Raw genomic sequence first — 20,110 nt, forward strand, 5'->3', positions numbered from 1 at the left:
TCAGTATTTCGAAGACTTTTTGGAGTTACTGTGAAGTTATGACATTTTTTGTGTTACTATATTTGGTTATTGCAATAACTGTCCCATTTAGTAAGTGGACTTTGACTTTCTTCTTGGGGTTGATCTACTTTTAGGACCAATATGTAGCTGCCTTGTTATAATTGATGTTTGATTATACATTGAATAACAGGTCCTTATATACGATCGGTTCGGCCAAGACATCATCTCTCCCCTGCTATCTGTGAAGGAACTGCGGGACATGGGCGTCACCTTACACCTGTGAGTTTGAGATGATTGGTGAAGCACATGTAGGGGTGTGTCCTCATGTATACAGCTACGGTGTGCAGAATGAGACGTTGGCAGTGACCCGCCAGGTCCTGTGTAACTCTGTTATGTCCGACAATGTTCACTGCAGGTGGGGCAGATGTAACTTGTGCAGAGAGTGTTAGATTGGGGTGTTATTTTGTTTCTCTGCAGAGTAAATACTGGCTGCTTTATTTTTACACTGCAATATAGATATCAGTTTGAAGTACAAACCCCAACCAAATCTAACAATGTCTGCACATGTTACGTCTGCCTCACCTGCAGCGCAGCATGGTTTTGTCCATTAGATAGAGAATTTTCTCTTGCGACTGAACCAGAATCAGGCCCATTGTGTGTGACTGAGTCTGTATATGGAGCAGAACAGAACGTTTGTTGTAAAAAAAAGCTGTGACTGCTACATTGTAGCTCTGTGTACAGATTCAGAGATCAGTCGTATACAGATATACAAGTGCCATATATTACTCAGTAGAGTCACGGGCGTATCCTGGTCACTTTGCTTTACCACAATGATACAATTGTCATCACAAAGAAGCAAAAAAGACCACCAGCACTAGTGGATTCTCACACGAGCTGGCATGCCAAGAGGGGCTGTTTGGGTGAGGGCATCCACGATAAATGAGGACACATCTGTATGTACCTGTACGTGTTCTCTGCTACTGACCTTAACCGCTCATCATAAGAAAGGCTGCAGGTTTCTTTCAAATCATTTGCCAATTACAGGGTCCAGCTTCTACATTGAGATTCTATGTCTGGTTATTTCCTGCAGGCTCTTGCACTCTGACCGTGACGCAATCCCAGATGTTCCTGCTGTATATTTTGTGATGCCCACAGAAGAAAACGTGGACAGAATATGTCAGGTATACAGGAACAAAGCTGTACTTACTTATCGGCTCCACAGACTCTTACCATGTATATTTCCTGTAATCTGTCTGGTTATTACATAGTTATACACAACAAATGCAGACTACACACTTTCATTGCAGACACACACAAGGGGGTTATTTCTCTGGTGCCAGCTGATGTAACAATCACCACTACAAAACTTTGTGACATTTTCATTATTGGGTAAAAAGTGCTGTGGAAGTGAATGTATTATATCAATATGATATTGCAGTTTCATAGAGACGAGGTCATCGCGCACATTTGTATGGTGACCTTATCGCAGCTGTGGCCTAGCACACACTTCAGGCTAGGGTAGCCAATACCAGAATTCTGATCCAGGATTTGGCCACAAAATTGCTGGGATTTCAATCCCGGGATTGGAGTTTCCAATTTCGGGATGCGCAATCTAATGCCAGGTGGTGCCCAGCTTCTCCCGTCCTCGGCTATGTAGCTCTGCACAGCGTCACATGGTTAGAAGTCACTCTACGCAAACTGCTCAGCCCACACCCAACTGCACTACCCACCCGTATCGCTGGGCCGGCTAACTCACCCATCTGGGAAGGTAATCCCGGGATTGAGCATTTTTCAATCCATACTTCACCGCTAAGGTGAGCAGTGTATGCCCAGGTCCCCAGTGTGTGTGCCATGCTGTGACGTGCACTCATGTGTTTCACCAGGGGTAAGTGTATTGGTTTCCTAACGTGACCTGAGCAGATCTCTTCATACACAAAGTCCATGGGTAAAATGCCAATACAGTAATGGATCTTTGCCAGCAGTGGGAAGTTTGCACCTTGTACTTTGCAGTTTTTCCTCTTTGTTTATTACAATTTTATTTATAGGGCGCCACAAGTGTTTCCCAGCGCAGTACACTGCAACAGTACAGGGAGACAAAACTTGGCATTACATTGAATAAATAACAAAAATAGAGTACAAATAAAGAGCGCCACAGATCAATACACATTACAGCTTAAATATAAGTAGTGAGGACTCAATCAACATACAACTAGAGGCTAGATGCCAATGATGGAGATGAGTATGTGGAAAAAGATGGTCACTGAGTATTGGAGTATAGGAGAACTGTGAGTGACATGTGAAGAGAAGAGGGCTTTGACAACAGGAGGGAAGAGGGCCCTGCTCAGAGGAGCTTACAATCTAGTAGGAAGGGGAGACAGACAGATTACAAGAGTTGCAAGCAAGTGGGTGGTGGCTGGATAGCAGGATGTAAGCAGGCGCGGGGTCGGAGAACCAGCCTCAGGACTAGTTTATGCAGCGGAAGGGTTTATGCTTAAATACATAAATATATCGGCCCGTTGTGTTCTCCTAAATCCGGCATGTCCAAACTATGGCCCTCCAGCTGTTGTGAAACTACAAGTCCCATCATGCCTTGTCCCAGTTTTGCTATTAGGGTATGCTAAAACTATTGCAAGGCATGCTGGGATGTGTTGTTTTACAACAGCTGGAGGGCTGCTGGCCCAAAATTGACTCGTGAATTGTTAGACCAGTGTTTCCGTATGAGTATGTGTTCTATGTGACTCTAGAAATACACAGTGTCAGACTGATGTGCGTGTTCCGTTTTGTTTTCTTATTACAGGACCTGAGGACACAGTTATATGAGTCCTATTATTTAAACTTCATTTCTGCCATTTCCCGCAGTAAACTGGAGGACATTGCAAGTGCAGCGCTCACCGCCAACACTGTGTCACATGTCTCCAAGGTGATGTAGCTTCTACTATGATAATATTTGCAGTCGTTAGGAGTAGATGAGTGGTGTATGTCTGCGTCGTCATTGCTGCAGATCAATGTGCCCATGATGGCTACTGCGGGCCAATATGATATAACTGGCTCGTAGGAGGATTGCATACTAAAATGTAGTAGGTGCTACCATGCTGAGACTTGTAGTGCCATGAATGAAAGTAAACGCTTGAAGCACTAAGAACACTGTTTGTCAAAACAAATATAATTCTTGCTGCATATTTGGCCAAATGTGTGCGCTCCACCCACCATGTCAAGGTGATCCTCATCGGATAGATCCCTCCCATTACTAACAATTGGTGCTGATCCAGTGGTGGAAACAGAAACAGCTGTGTCTATTTGTGGTCAGCTGCCTGTCGCTACAAAGTCCCTCACTGGTATACAGCCATGCGTAGGAAAGTGCAAAGACTGAGATGCCCACCTGCAGGATCCGCAGGTGCAGTCACACCAGTATGGCCTCCTATGTTGGCGGTTGGGCATTAGGATGACCACTCTGCGCATGTGCTAAGCCGCCTCCATGTCACCGCCCAGGTACTCCCGTAACCTTTTCCACACTGTTCTCCTTGCATGTGTCTGTAGTTGTAAACTTCAAGTCAGTATGGACACAGTCAGTATCCCAGACCCGCTCCGTTGCGCCCACCTGTGAATCAAGACGATTATGTAAATGTATCAAGGACGAACAATAATAGTGTCTCCTTATATGTATAGTGTCCCCATGCAGAACCTGTGCTGATTAACAATGCCTAAAGGTGCCCATACACTGTACAATTATTGGATGCATTTTGGACTAGATCGTATTGCTTCGAATGCGATTTGCATGCCATGGGATCTAGTTCAAAAAGAATGTGCGGCACATAATTTTTGAGCAGTGTGATGGGATGTGCGCGCTCCCGTGCATCTCATCGCACAGGTAATTGTACCGTGTATGGGCACCTTTAATGCTAAGGTGATATTAACCCTAGATGCGCAAAACTATCCACTGAAAATGCCAGCGCCACTCATATTTGTTATATAAAGTCAAGTAAAAAAAAGATTTTTTCATTCATGCCAATGGTGGTCACTGGGACAGTGGGGTGTGGGTGGAGCTTCAGCTACAGGCACCAAGTAGAATAGAGTTCTTCAAGTGCAGCCCAGGCTCCTCCTCCTCCACGCCCCTACAGGCTTCAGTTGTTTCTTGGTGCCTCAAGGCACAGGTACCATGGGACAGGGCTCCGTGCCCTGTCTGATATCTTCATTTTTATTTTTTAATTTTTTTCTATTTTTACACGGAGACAGCGTTACGCTGCTCCCCTGTGGCTGGCAGCGGCGCGCTGACTTCCATAGCCAGACCCGCCGCTCTCCTCATGACACGGAGGACGCCGCGCTCCACCACAGGTAAGCGGGCCCTCCATGTGAGGTGACGCGCGCACCTTTTAAGTGCACACCGCTAGCGGTCGAGTCACCGGGCGGGGTGCAGCCCGGGTGACCCTGGCAGTGGCACCCAGTCCTTTCTGCGCGGCCACTAGACCACCAGGGAGCCGTACTGTGGAGCGCCATTTTTGTTAATGGCGCAGGGCACTGATGGTTCCAGGGGAGGCGGGACCTTGATCCACAGCTCCCCGCCTCCACGCTCAGAGCGGCATAACGCTGGTTTCCCGCCTGAGCTTAGCTTCCCCACGCCCCAGCAGCGTACTGAAGACGCACATTACGCGGGACTACACGGTGGGAGAAGTGCACCAGAATCCCTGCTCCTCTACACGCTACAGGAACAGGTTTTTCAGCAGCCCTCTGTACCTCAGTATTTAGCTGAGAGTCAGAGAGTATAGTGTCTTTTCTACTGTCATCCATCTGTATACCTTTATAGTTTCAGAGGGTGTTACTGTCCACTGTATTATTGTTACTCAGTGCACACAGGGCCTGTCTGTGTTAACATGTCACAGAAAAACCCCAAAGCAAAGCCAGCTAGGGATACACCTAAACTGCATGCTTATACATGCGCTAACTGTAAGGAGAATTATTCCTCCATACAGGAGCAAGCTGGTTTGTGTGAACGCTGTTCTGCACAGGACTCCCTGGGGGGCCCCTCAGTCCCAACACATGGGGAACCCAGTTGGGCTTCCACTCTCTCAGCAGCCATGAAGGAGTTAGCAACTCAGTTAGCTGCAAACAGAGAGTCTGCTGCGCAGCCATTGCCAGCTCAGCCTGCTGTTGCTGCATCAGAGCCATCCTGGGTACAGGGTTTATCCTCCTCTGTTCAGGATTTAGTCCAAGTGTCTGCTTCTCTGCAGTCTGCATTGAGGGCTCCACCTAAACGCAAAGCACAGGCCCCTTTAGCTTCTAATCAATCAGATGCTGGGGATGACCTGGACGACCAGGTGGGGGTCGACACAGACGATGATCCTGACATGTATGATGTCGACATAGATGAACCTGACAAGGAGGAAAGGATGACCCAGTCCAGAGTAGACTCCTTGGTTAAGGCTGTTAGGATGTCTCTCAATATTCAGGACACCCAGGCCACAACACCTGACACACTTCTTTTTAAAAAGAAAAAGAAGGAGTTGGCTCTTTTTCCCTCAAATTCAGACTTAAATGAGGTTTTATCTGAAGCGTGGCAACACCCTAACAAAAAGTTTTTAGTGTCCAAACGCCTGATTTCCTTCTTTCCGTTCGCGCCAGCGGACCGTAAGAAATGGGAGGAGCCTCCACAGGTTGATGCTCACGTGGCCCGCCTAGTTAAGGCTACTACCCTTCCCATTCCTACAGTGGCCTCTCTTAAGGATCCTACTGATAGGAAGATTGAGCACTGCCTAAAGTCTGTGTTTTCCAATGCTGGCGTGTCAGCAAGACCGGCTATGGCTTCAGCCTGGGTGGCAAAGGCGATTGCAGCTTGGGCTGACTCCCTACAGGAGCAGATATCCTCAGGTACACGTCACTCTGAGTTGTTATCAACGGTGGACCTCATTAGGGAAGGGGCCACATACCTGGAAGAGGCAGCGATAGATGCAGCGGCCCTCTCCTCAAAAATTTCTGCCTCTTCAATTGCTGCCCGGCGTGCACTGTGGCTGCGCACTTGGAACGCAGATTCTGATTCCAAAAAGGCATTAGAGGCCCTTCCATTTTCAGGGGAGGTACTGTTCGGCTCTGAGCTGGACAAGATTGTAACCACCATTGCAACGTCCAAGACAGCTTTTCTGCCTTCGGCACCAGCTAGACCTAGATCTCAGTCCTTTCGGACCTTCCGTCCACAGGGGAGACCCAGGGGTCAGCCTTCATCAAGGGCGCAGCCCGCCACAAGGCGTCCATCCGCTCCCAAGACCAAACAGTCCGCCAGGAGGTACAGTCAGGCGAATGGGGGCTCCACGAGGACGTGTTCCAGGAACTAGTCAACAAATGGGGTCTCCCGCAAATAGACCTAATGGCCTCAAGCGTCAACAAAAAGTTACCCCGCTACGGGGCTCGCTCAAGGGACCCACAGGCATATCTGGTGGACGCCCTGTCGGCTCCATGGCCATTCTCCCTGGTCTACATCTTTCCCCCAGTAGCACTGCTTCCAAGAGTCCTCAGGCGCCTCAAACAAGAAGGGACCACAGCAATCCTTCTAGCCCCAGACTGGCCCCGCAGAGCCTGGTACTCGGACCTTCGGGAGATGTCTCTGCAGCCACCTTGGAGGCTGCCAGCTCGTCCGGACTTGCTAGTACAAGGACCATGCCTTCATCCGAATCTAGGCAGGCTAGCTTTGACGGCGTGGCTCTTGAAACGGAAGTTTTAAGAGAGAAAGGTTTTTCTTTACCGGTCATAAAAACCATGATAGCAGCAAGGAAACCGGCTTCTTCCCGGATCTACTATAGAATCTGGAATGCCTTTTTCGCCTGGTGTGCAAAGAAAAACCTTCCGCCTAGGGAGTTTCGTCTTTCCAGGATCCTGGCCTTCTTGCAGGCGGGCCTGGATTTGGGCCTTAGGTTGTCCTCCTTAAAGGTCCAAGTTTCCGCTCTCTCTATTTTGTTTCAGCGGAAATTAGCGAAGAGGATGGCTATACAGACCTTTTTACAAGGCGTCCTTCACATACAACCTCCCTTTGTGCCCCCAATCCAGCCTTGGGACCTCACAGTGGTACTCTCAGCACTGCAAAAACCACCGTTTGAGCCCCTAGAATCTGCAGACCTCAGGTGGCTAACATGGAAAACGGTGTTCCTACTGGCTATTTCTTCAGCCAGAAGAGTTTCCGACCTGTCAGCATTATCCAGTGCATCTCCGTATCTGGTGTTCCACCCGGACAGGGCAGTCTTAAGAACTAAAAAGGAGTTCCTGCCCAAAGTTATTTCCAGTTTTCACATAAACCAGGATATTGTTGTCCCTGCCTTCTCCCAGTTGGAGGACTCCCCAGAGTTACGCTCTTTGGATGTTTCAAGAGCTTTAAAAGTTTACGTTAATAGGACTCAATCCTTGCGCAAGACAGAGGCCCTGTTCGTGCTCTATGATGCAAACAAGAGAGGTTGGCCGGCAACGAAGCAGACATTGGCTCGATGGTTGCGGCTAACTATAAAACAGGCTTATGTATCTTCTAATAAGCCAGTTCCATCCTCTGTCAGAGCCCACTCCACGCGTTCGGTAGCAGCCTCTTGGGCGGCTCATCAGGGAGCCTCAGCAGAACAGTTGTGTCGCGCGGCCACTTGGTCCTCTCCACACACCTTTTTAAAATTTTACCATTTTGACACGTTCGCCAGGGCAGATTCTGCTTTTGGGCAACGCGTCATCAGTGCAGCTCAGGTGCGTTCCCTCCCGTAAAAGGGACAGCTTTGGGACGTCCCACTGTCCCAGTGACCACCATTGGCATGAATGAAAAAAGGGGATTTTGGTCCTACCTGTAAAATCCTTTTTTCTGAATCCATGGTGGACACTGGGCGCCCGCCCTCGCACACTGATCTACAGTAATGGGGGTCGGCTTACACCTTCCTGAAACTTATTCTTCCTTTGGGTTGCTGGTTTCTTTCCTATTTCTCTTCCTTTTCCTGTACCTTGCGGGTAAGCTGTTGAACAAACTGAACAAACTGAAGCCTGTAGGGGCGTGGAGGAGGAGGAGCCTGGGCTGCACTTGAAGAACTCTATTCTACTTGGTGCCTGTAGCTGAAGCTCCACCCACACCCCACTGTCCCAGTGTCCACCATTCAGAAAAAAGGATTTTACAGGTAGGACCAAAATCCCCTTATTGTTCCTATATAATGTAAACATTTCAGGTCATTTTGATGAATAAAAATGTTTGCTTGGCAATTTTCACACCGATTTTGACAAATTCACTCGGCACTCAAAGGGTTCATTGTAAATAAAATAAATCGTAAATATTCCTTCTGCAAACCGTTGCATAGTTTTTAAGGGTTTTGACTGAACTGTATATTTTGAGATGAGCACATTGAGCCTTCGTTACACTGGGACCAATGTCATTCAAAAAGTAAAAATGAAAGCGCAAGTAAAGCCAACATTTCACATTACAGTATATAGGGTTAGAGAAAAATAAGTTACCCCGTGTCGGGATCCCGACGTCGGGATAATGATTGTCGGGATCACGACTGTCGGAACAACATACCACACCCCCATCGCCATGTTCTAGGTATTTGGGCAGACTTATTGCAGTACAGTATATAGTATTTACCACCGTGCGCAACCAGTAAGCAGCTAGAAAGGGTTTAAGACAAAGAGGGATTTTCTTCAATATCCCCAGAGGCAAATAGTGTGAAGTCTTATTGCACTCAGCGACAGAAAATACGGTTTTGTGATTAGAACACCCTATTCTTACTGAAGGGGGACATATCGAGCAAGCAGATTAAACATTTATGTGCAAGTTATTGGATATTACAATGTATAAGCCTATTGAACATTGTTAGTGTGAATTTATGGGAAAAAAAATGGTTTAACACATTAGTCATGTGTTAAATAAAAAAATTGAATTATAGTTTCAATTTCGTCTCATTTGGAGCAGTAGAACTCACTCCAAAGCCCTCTGAATTGGGTAACTTATTTTTCGCTAACCCTGTTCATTATATAAATAATATACATGAAATAACTGTAGTGGTTATACAGATCCCCATGCTCTCACACATAGGCCCTTATTCAGATCTGATCGCAGTACAAATTTGTTTGGAAAATGGGCAAAACCATGTGCACTGCAGGTGGGGCAGATGTAACATGTGCACAGAGTTAGATTTGTGTGAGTTATTTTGTTTCTGTGCAGGGAAAATACTGGCTGCATTGTTTTTACACTGCAATTTAGATTTCAGTTTCAACACACCCCACCCAAATTTAACTCTCTCTGCACATGTTGCATCTGCCCCACCTGCAGCGCACATGGTTTTGCCCATTTTCCAAACAAATTTGTACTGCGATCAGATCGGAATAAGGGCCATTGTACAGACCCAGTGATTTTCTTGTCATAAGTTCTTGAAATTCTTGACCCGCGTTAATACTCTCAGTGGGGGAATCTGTCCAATACACACGTCGTCTTTCAGCACCTTGGAGTCACCAGTTGTTTGGAGGGAAATCCGCTATAGCAGAACAGTGCAGCACTATGAAACCTGTTCATCTCTGTAGTAGTTATGGTAACTAAGGGGAGTTTAAGCATTTTACTTGTTTACTGAATGACTGAATGGGATTTTTGAACCCTCTGTAGCAGAAATCGCACAACTTAGTACAAACATTAATTATCTTCACTCCAGGTTTTTGACCAGTACTTGAATTTCATAACATTGGAGGACGACATGTTCATACTTTGCAACCAAAACAAGGAGCTTGTGTCATATAGAGGTAGGTATCCTTTATTTACTGTGCAATTCATTTAAATGTTATACTGTACTTGCATTCCGCAGAGTTGTTTCACGCATTGTTATGTAGTATTATTATCATTACTGGTTATTTATATAGCGCACACATATTCCACAGTACTGTACAGAGACTATTATTACCAGTTATATTATATAGCGCACACGTATTCCGCAGCGCTGTACAGAGACTATTATTACCAGTTATTATATAGCACACACATATTCCACAGCGCTGTACAGAGAATATTACCAGTTATTATATAGCGCACACATATTCCGCAGCGCTGTACAGAGAATATTACCAGTTATTATATAGCTCATACATATTCCGCAGCGCTGTACAGAGACTATTATTACTAGTTATTATATAGCGCACACATATTCCACAGCGCTGTACAGAGAATATTACCAGTTATTATATAGCGCACACATATTCCGCAGCGCTGTACAGAGAATATTACCAGTTATTATATAGCGCACACATATTCCGCAGCGCTGTACAGAGACTATTATTACCAGTTATTATATAGCGCACACATATTCCGCAGCGCTGTACAGAGAATATTACCAGTTATTATATAGCGCACACATATTCCACAGCGCTGTACAGAGAATATTATTACCAGTTATTATATAGCGCACACATATTCCACAGCACTGTACAGAGATTATTATTACCAGTTATTATATAGCGCACACATATTCCACAGCGCTGTACAGAGAATATTATTACCAGTTATTATATAGCGCACACATATTCCGCAGCGCTGTACAGAGACTATTATTACCAGTTATTATATAGCGCACACATATTCCGCAGCGCTGTACAGAGACTATTATTACCAGTTATTATATAGCGCACACATTCCGCAGCGCTGTACAGAGAATATTATTACCAGTTATTATATAGCGCATACATTCCGCAGCGCTGTACAGAGAATATTATTACCAGTTATTATATAGCACACACATATTCCGCAGCGCTGTACAGAGAATATTATTACCAGTTATTATATAGCGCACACATTCCGCAGCGCTGTACAGAGACTATTATTTCCAGTTATCATATAGCGCACACACATTCCGCAGCGCTGTACAGAGAATATTATTACCAGTTATTATATAGCGCACACATATTCCGCAGCGCTGTACAGAGACTATTATTACCAGTTATTATATAGCGCACACATTCCGCAGCGCTGTACAGAGAATATTATTACCAGTTATTATATAGCGCATACATTCCGCAGCGCTGTACAGAGAATATTATTACCAGTTATTATATAGAGCACACATATTCCGCAGCGCTGTACAGAGAATATTATTACCAGTTATTATATAGAGCACACATATTCCGCAGCGCTGTACAGAGATTATTATTACCAGTTATTATATAGCGCACACATATTCTGCAGCGCTGTACAGAGACTATTATTACCAGTTATTATATAGCGCACACATTCCGCAGCGCTGTACAGAGAATATTATTACCAGTTATTATATAGCGCATACATTCCGCAGCGCTGTACAGAGAATATTATTACCAGTTATTATATAGCGCACACATATTCCGCAGCGCTGTACAGAGAATATTATTACCAGTTATTATATAGCGCACACATATTCCGCAGCGCTGTACAGAGACTATTATTACCAGTTATTATATAGTGCACACATATTCCGCAGCGCTGTACAGAGAATATTATTACCAGTTATTATATAGCGCACACATTCCGCAGCGCTGTACAGAGAATATTATTACCAGTTATTATATAGCGCACACATTCCGCAGCGCTGTACAGAGGATATTATTACCAGTTATGTATATACAGTAGCACATATATTCCGCAGCGCTGATGTACGCCTTCCCTCCGATTTCAATCCTCCTGAGAGTGATCCGCAAGTTGAAGGCGGAGGGCTGCACGTTGATCCTCCCAGTTGGCCCAGACGGATCTGGTTCTCGGATCTGAAGGCCCTGTTAGTGGCCACTCCGATCCGTTTACCTCTACATCCAGACCTGCTCTCCCAGGTCACGTGTCTACACCTGGATTTGGGGCATCTGGCTTTGACGGGGTGGCTGTTGAGACCTCCCTGTTAAGAGCCAGAGGCTTTAACTCTAGGGTATTTTCGCCCATACTCAGAGCGCTCAAACCTTCAGCCACTGCTTCCCATCACATCTGGCGGGCTTACATTTTTTCTGTTCCATGGTCCAGTGACCCTCAGTCTTGCTAAAAGAGAACGGAAGATTTTTAGTCAGTTACCGTTGAACTCTGGAAAACTGCATTCCCTCCATCCGTCTTGTGAACGTTGTCTTTTCCATACTGGTTTATTTAATTGTTATACCGTTTCACTGGGATACTGCTACTCCTTTCCGGACTACATTTTGGGGTTACAGGGGGAGGATCTACAGGTTCCAGCTCCAACCTGCAATCCCATGGTACAATGTTCCCCAGCCTATTTCAAATAAAAGGATTTGTAAGTGACCAAATATCATCTTATCTACAACTTTGACTTTATTGTCATAGGTATGTCACTGACATTGTTTATTTACCTGTTCTTTTAGCTACTTCTGTGCAGTGTTTCCTTAATATTTATAACTTGTGTAGTGTATATAATTATTGAGATTCCTCATTTTGTTCTTAGCTTTGAACAGACCAGACATCACAGACACAGAGATGGAAACGATCTTGGATACCATTGTAGACAGTCTTTTCTGCTTCTTCGTCACACTGGGTAAGTTTGAGCAACGGATTGAGTTAGCCGGCCCTTTACTTTCCCCAACTATATGTGTAGTATAAATATAAATAATACAGTAGCACTTGCAGTTGTTACAAATCGTAGTCTAGTACGCAGACGCAGGATCCTTGTTGTGTGGTAACACTATGTCCATACTAAATGCAGTTTGGAGGCATCCTAAGTACTGGCTATCCACATTTTCTTAAACTCAAGTGGGACCTTTTGTGCATGCTTATACAAAGTACACATAGTGGGGTGATAGAACACCCATGTGTTTTTAAAGAGACAGAAATCGTCTATGATTTGATATCCACACTTGTGAATGCTGAAAATCGCATGTTGAGTGTATGTCTGCCATTGATAATGTTAACGAGCGTCATTGAACTTCCTGCTTCTCTGTGTCTAGGTGCGGTGCCCATCATACGATGCGCGAGAGGGAATGCTGCAGAGATGGTCGCAGTGGTGAGAATCCTCACACCTTTATCCTGCTAATATAATGCAGTTTGCATCTAGAGGGAACCCATTTTTTAAATGCTGCTTGTTCTCTAAGAGGCAGCTAGAGACGGTGTTGATAACTATTACGATAGAACTGCAGTCTTGTATCTCCGCAGTGTAGGCGATTCTTGCTGAAGGGTGTTGTAGTTCAGGGCTCGACAAATCCCAGGGGCCAGGTCGCCATGGCGATCAGATTCAGATTTCTAGCGACTAGATTTGATAGGTGCACCCAGCCGCCCGACATTCCCTTGACCGTGCAGAGTGGCACGCTTGCAGTAATGGCAACACCTTGGCAGAGCGGTGGACAACCCACTCGACTGTATCAGATCAGGTCCGCAGCAATTTCAAAACAGGAGACGGCTCTTGAGCCAATCACAGCTCGAGGTTGGGCAACCAATCAGGAGCGGCAGAGCATGCAACCCCTAGTGTTTAATCCATATGCAACGCTGCAAAATTTGCAGTGTTGCGTGTGGATCAGAATAAGGTCCTTAAGATCAACTGTTGACTTCCATTCAGCATATTAATGTAGATATTGGTCTCTTACTTCTCTATGCAGGAATAAATTATCAGTCTACACAGTACCGGCCTGGTCAACCTGTGGTTCTCCAGCTGTTGTGAAACTACTTGTCCCAGCATGCCTTGTCACAGTTTTAGCACTTAATAGCAAAACTCTGGCAAAGCATGCTGGGACTTGTAGTTTCACAACCGCTGGAAAGCCACAGGTTGACCAGGCCTGCTGTAGAAGATTGCTAAAGTCTGGTTCCGTTGGGAAACATCTACACTTCTAAAAACCTGTTCTTTAGTAAATATAGTGAAATTCTTACAAATCCCAGCTCAGTAATCATAACTGTCTCATGTACTAAATTTTGCAGATGGGGTCATTCTACATGACTGCTGTATTCCCTCATCTGCTGCCTGTCTGCTCCCTAATATCTGTTTCCTTTCAGAAACTGGATAAGAAGCTTCGGGAAAACCTTCGGGATGCCAGAAACAGCTTGTTCACTGGAGATAACCTTATGGCCGGGCAGTTTAGGTAACGTCCTCGCGGGAGCAGAATTGCACCATGCGTTTATGTTCTGTTGATGCAGCTTCATTACGAACACAAGAAGAATAGGAATAAAAACATTTATGTGCAGATTTATTCTATTACAGAATATTGGGGCAGATGTATTAAGCCTTAAAAAGAGATAAAACATGAGGGTGATAAAGAATGATAAATGCCAAGCCAATCAGTCCCTTACTGCCATTTTCCAAAGCCAGTCTGTAAGCTGTCATTAAGGCGTTGATTGGCTGGATGTTTAGCACACTTAGGGGTAAATGTAAGAAACTTGCAGAAGTCGTATATATATAACCCCTGTGCAGGGTGACAATGCTCCAGCCAATCAGCTCCTAATATCAATTTACATATTGGAGCTGATTGGCTGGTGCATTGCACATAACCTTGTTTATGGAGATAGATACCACTTCTACAAGCTTCATACATCAACCTCCCCTTGATCTCTTTATAAGGCTTTATACGTCTGTCCCATAGGTTGTTATGAGGATCCACAATCTCAAAACTGATAAGTTATCAGGAGGCTGCTGTGGGTTTAAAGTTGCTTTACGTCTGAGCAGTGATGAGGGGTGTAAAGGACTCTGTCCCGGGGATTTGGATTGAGTCCCATGTGTAATCAAGATGTAGTTGTCATCAGAGAGACAGCTAACTACAATTGGGAATTTGCTGTGAACAGATAGTGACTATTGAATTAGACCATTAAAGCAGCTTATTACACTAACTGCAACGCTTCAGAAATGTCATTGACGTATCTAGATTGTTAGGTCATTTACATATGATGTAAGATTTGTCATATACTGTAGGGTCCAGGTCACTGTTAAGGCTCCATACACAGGTCCGACTTGTCCAATGTAGAAGATGGACATGATCCATTCAACCGCTCCGGCATCTTTCCGGGAGGCCTACATACGAGCTGACACTTGGTGTAACATTTTTTACATGTGATTAAAATATAGATGGACTCCCGGGGAGCTTCCAGGGGAGTTCAAGGAAGATTGGATGCGATACATCACAGTTGCTGCAGCTGCGATGTACTTTGATACATCCGATTCTGATAGATCATATATGCCGAATGTATGATCTACAGGATCCGATGCGATGCGCACAGGACTGCACATCAGATCCAATCACATGCCAAATACCTCTGATTTGGACCGATTTCACCCGATCTATTGTCCTGATCCTTCAGAATCGGTTGAAATCGGTCCGTAATCGCAGCTGTGTATGGGCACCTTCCTGCGATGGTATAATATGACTGGCTTCTTCCTCTCCCACTTCATGGCTGTCTGTTCTCTCTCCAGCTTCCAGAGGCCGTTGTTGGTGCTTGTGGATAGAAACATTGACCTTGCAACTCCACTTCACCACACGTGGACATACCAGGCCCTGGTGCATGACGTTCTGGTGAGAATTTCAAAACGTTTTATAACGAATGTCTACTTTTATGACGTTTTTTGCATCAATTAAAATATACGGTACTTGTTTCCTAGCACGGCGCCCACTAAGCTATTAGCTTAGTGGGCTATTCTGCGTAGTGAAATCGCATCACATCGAATGGGCCATTTTAGTGCGATGCGATTTTTTTCATGTCATTTGTTCACTGCTCTGTGTGCCCCAAGGCATCGCATCACATTTCCTGCAAAATCGCATGCGATGCCATGATGCCATTACATTAGGTATACAATGATATGATTGTATAGGTCCTAAAAATAGTTTTTACTCACCCCCCCCCCACACACACACTATCCACACCACCCCGAAGCGTGGCGAGCGCTCGCATCCCGTGACTTTTTCATACCCCCACTATCCACGTCGGCGTGGAGTTGACTTTATATAGTGTGGAGAGCGCAGCGAGCCACCGAGCCTGAAGCGTGGCAAGCGGATGCAGAATAATAAAGTAATCCGCGGGGCTCGCTGCGCTCGACATGCTTCGGGCTCGCCACATTGTATAAAATCTACTCCACGCCGACGTGGATAGTGGGGGTATGAAAAAGTCGGAGGACATGTTCCGCCACCCCTCGCGGGGCGCGCTGCGCTCGCCACGCTTCGGGGTGGAGTGGATAATGGGGGGGGGTGCATAAAACCTATTTTTAAGACATACAATCATATCATTGTATAGCTAATGTCATGGCATCGCACACCCTATAAAATTGCATGCGATTTTGTGGGAGGTGCGATGCAATGCGATGCAATGCGATGCAATATAATGAAGAAAAAAGACCATTGAAAAATCGCATCGCATGCCGCTTTAATAACCGATGCGATGCGATGCGATTTCCCTACGGTGCTGTATGTAGAAAATCTTTGGACCTAGGAAACAAGTACTAAATATACCTCCCAAGGTCCTGTATTTGCTGAGAAATCTTGAATTTAGGAAACTTCCTGTCATTCCACGATCAATTTTTTTCCGATTTGTGAGGTATTTCCATAGAATCACCATGAAAATGGCTGACCACAACTCATCCCAAATTTCTGACTGGTATTGGGGCAGATGTATTATCCGTCGTTATGGGGGAGAAGGGGTATCAGCGCACGTTATGTGCACTGATACCGCTTCTCCCCCATGTATGATAGCGCCGGGATGCGGTAATGGACAGGGGCGCTATGCTCCCCTGTCCATATCGGCGCTGCTATCAAAATGATAGCAGGCCGAATGTATGAACGGTCAGCATCGCTGACCGTTCCGCACGAAGCCTGCTTTGGCTTCGCCAGCATCAGGCTGGCGAAGCCCTATCTAAACAGCAGGGACAGCGCTGTCCCTGCTGTTAGGTCTGGGCTGCGCTGGGGATCTTGCGTGAACAGCGAGATCCCGCGCATGCCCAGTGCGGCCGGCCGGGGGACAGGAGATAGCGCATCACTATTAACTGATGCGCTATCTCCAGAAAGGGGCATCGCCGGAGGGGGGAGTTAACGCTCCCCCGCTTCGGCAGACAAGATGTTAATACATCTTGTCGATGTCCCTTCCTGCTTCGCCTCGCTATTGAGGCGAAGCAGGAAGTATCATAGCGGCGCGATAAGCCATTGACAGGTTTGCTTATAACTCTTTCACCATCGTCACATGACCGTTTTGCTCCTAGAGGCACTTTTCCGTGGCCGGCGTCACCATTGTGAGCATCTTGTGAGCTCTTCTCAGGTGTTCATGATCAAACCACAGTTTGTATCCTCAGGAGAAACGAAGACAATTTCCAAGAGCTATGTAATTAGGAATGCGATGCGATCATAAGGTTGACACCACTAGGAAGAGGCTGGGAGAGCTGAGGTTAGGGGGGTGATTATGGGTAGGGATGGGGGTAGAGCACTTACTGGAAAGCTGCTCATGGCATGTCTCTACTGGAATGACTGCTGGGATTAGTGATAACATGATGACCTATAAATATTTATATGAACTGATTAAGTAGAGCACCAGGTGGTAGACACCAAATCAGCCATTTATCCAAGGAACCGGTTCCAGCCAACCCACAAACCACGTTGAAGCCTGTTTTCCCGGCTCTCTGCCTTGGAGTACCACGTTTTAGATGAATACTGTATATAGGAGACTTGAAAGCTCTTATTTGATATCTGGACATTTGATAAATGTATATCTGCATCTGCGGTGTGGTTTCTTAGATTACTATATTTACGTTCAACTACGTCCATCTTATTGCCCACCAACACGTTACTTGTAACCTCTGCCTATATGACATTACAAGCTGTAGTACAGATTGCAACCAAGACACCATGCTAGGATCACAGTCCCGTGGATCTTTAACTGCATCTTCCGATCTTCCTTGCTGCAGGGAACAGGGGGACAGGGCATCTTGGTATGTCTAGTAGTCTGTGCTCTTTTTTGGCTGTTCCTTGGCAGCACACTTGGATCACAAAATAAATTCACAAACCTGTTTAGGCAACAAGTTTAGCTCACAAGCCGTATATATGATGCATTTCAATTGGATACTCGAAACATGCAGAGCAGAAGCTAATGACATCTGTCATATTGCACATGTGACATGACACCCAAAGAAGAGACCTCTTACCACCTAACATACAGCTATTTGGAAGAATATCAAGTTGTAGCACCCGGCAGGTGTATACCTACAGATTATTCCATTACTAAGAAAACATTTTTGAAACATCCATTAAATTGTCAACCATATTGCGTCTCGACTCCCAGGACTTAAAACTGTTTTCACACTCCTTCCACAAGGGGTCTCCAGTTGTCTTACATTTGGAAGAACAATATGAAATCTCTAGTTATACCACCTTAAAGAGATCATTACAGACAAACGTGAGAATGGGATCAGTATGAAATCCCGGCGGTCGAAATACCGACGCCGGAATCCCGTCTGCCTCAATGCCGACAAGGGGGGGGGGGCGTGGAAACCCCCCCTCCCCTCTTACGGGCTCTCTACGCTCGGCACACTATTTTATTCTAGAAATAAAGATGTGTTGGGGATAGAGGGACAGTTCTTAAGGATCCTTGTAATACACAACACGTTTTGCAGTGCGAGATGCCTTGTAAATGATTGCCGCTTTAAATATAAACATCCGACTTCAGCTGGCATAACGCACAGTCACTGAACTCTGACTTTATTACATCTGGCTCATTATAATAAAACAAAAGGGAGAAAATTAATTAGAATTTCCTGAATTAATGCTGTACATTACATTTCAAGTAAAAAAAATACTGCAAAACGTGTTTGTGAGAAGATACAAACTCTGCACAGTTAGGGCTGTGATGGGAATTGAACCCAGGACCTCAGCGCTGTGAGGCAGTAATGCAAACCATTACACCATCCGTACTGCCCCGTATATATAACACATGGTGGGGATAGAACCCATGACCTCAGTGCTGTGAGGCAGTAATGCTAACCATTACACCATCCGTACTGCCCCGTATATATAACACATGGTGGGAATAGAACCCATAACCTCAGTGCTGTGAGGCAGTAATGTAACCATTACACCGTCCGTACTGCCCCGTATATATAACACATGGTGGGGATAGAACCCATGACCTCAGTGCTGTGAGGCAGTAATGCTAACCATTACACCATCCGTACTGCCCCGTATATATAACACATGGTGGGGATAGAACCCATGACCTCAGTGCTGTGAGGCAGTAATGCTAACCATTACACCGTCCGTACTGCCTCGTATATATAACACGTGGTGGGGATAGAAACCACGACCTCAGCGCTGTGAGGCAGTAATGCTAACCATTACACCATCCGTACTGCCCTGTATATATAACACATGGTGGGGATAGAACCCATGACCTCAGTGCTGTGAGGCAGTAATGTAACCATTACACTGTCCGTACTGCCCCGTATATATAACACATGGTGGGGATAGAACCCATGACCTCAGCGCTGTGAGGCAGTAATGTAACCATTACACCATGCGTACTGCCCCGTATATATAACACATGGTGGGGATAGAACCCATGACCTCAGTGCTGTGAGGCACTAATGCTAACCATTACACCATCCGTACTGCCCGTATATATAACACATGGTGGGGATAGAACCGATGACCTCAGAGCTGTGAGGCAGTAATGCTAACCATTACACCATCCGTACTGCCCCGTATATATAACACATGGTGGGGATAGAACCCATGACCTCAGCGCTGTGAGGCAGTAATGCTAACCATTACACCATCCGTACTGCCCTGTATATATATAACACATGGTGGGAATAGAACCCATGACCTCAGTGCTGTGAGTCAGTAATCCTAACCATTACACCATCCGTACTGCCCCGTATATATAACACATGGTGGGGATAGAACCCATGACCTCAGTGCTATGAGGCAGTAATACTAACCATTACACCGTCCGTACTGCCCCGTATATATAACACATGGTGGGGATAGAACCCATGACCTCAGTGCTGTGAGGCAGTAATGTAACCATTACACCATCCGTACTGCCCCGTGTATATTACACATGGTGGGGATAGAACCCATGACCTCAGCGCTGTGAGGCAGTAATGTAACCATTACACCGTTCGTACTGCCCCGTATATATAACACATGGTGGGGATAGAACCCATGACCTCAGCGTTGTGAGGCAGTAATGTAACCATTACACCATCCG

At 45.6% G+C, this 20,110-nt stretch overlaps 1 protein-coding gene across 2 annotated transcripts in view; it reads left to right on the forward strand.

Moving 5' to 3' along the window:
• Positions 1-20,110, forward strand: part of SCFD1 (sec1 family domain containing 1) — a 101,906-nt gene that overhangs the window by 24,504 nt on the left and 57,292 nt on the right. Inside the window, exons 3-10 of one of the 2 annotated variants that reach the window (XM_083166973.1) lie at positions 191-279; positions 1,091-1,181; positions 2,798-2,920; positions 9,648-9,735; positions 12,396-12,485; positions 12,895-12,950; positions 13,931-14,016; positions 15,339-15,438. In XM_083166973.1, the coding sequence (XP_083023099.1) occupies positions 191-279; positions 1,091-1,181; positions 2,798-2,920; positions 9,648-9,735; positions 12,396-12,485; positions 12,895-12,950; positions 13,931-14,016; positions 15,339-15,438 (723 nt within the window). Of the gene's footprint in view, positions 1-190; positions 280-1,090; positions 1,182-2,797; positions 2,921-9,647; positions 9,736-12,395; positions 12,486-12,894; positions 12,951-13,930; positions 14,017-15,338; positions 15,439-20,110 lie in introns of those variants that run through there. The other variant, XM_083166974.1, reaches the window with a different exon arrangement.

Source organism: Crinia signifera, chromosome 12 (assembly GCF_055691185.1).
Source record: "Crinia signifera chromosome 12, ASM5569118v1, whole genome shotgun sequence".
Classification (NCBI taxonomy): Eukaryota; Metazoa; Chordata; class Amphibia; order Anura; family Myobatrachidae; genus Crinia; species Crinia signifera.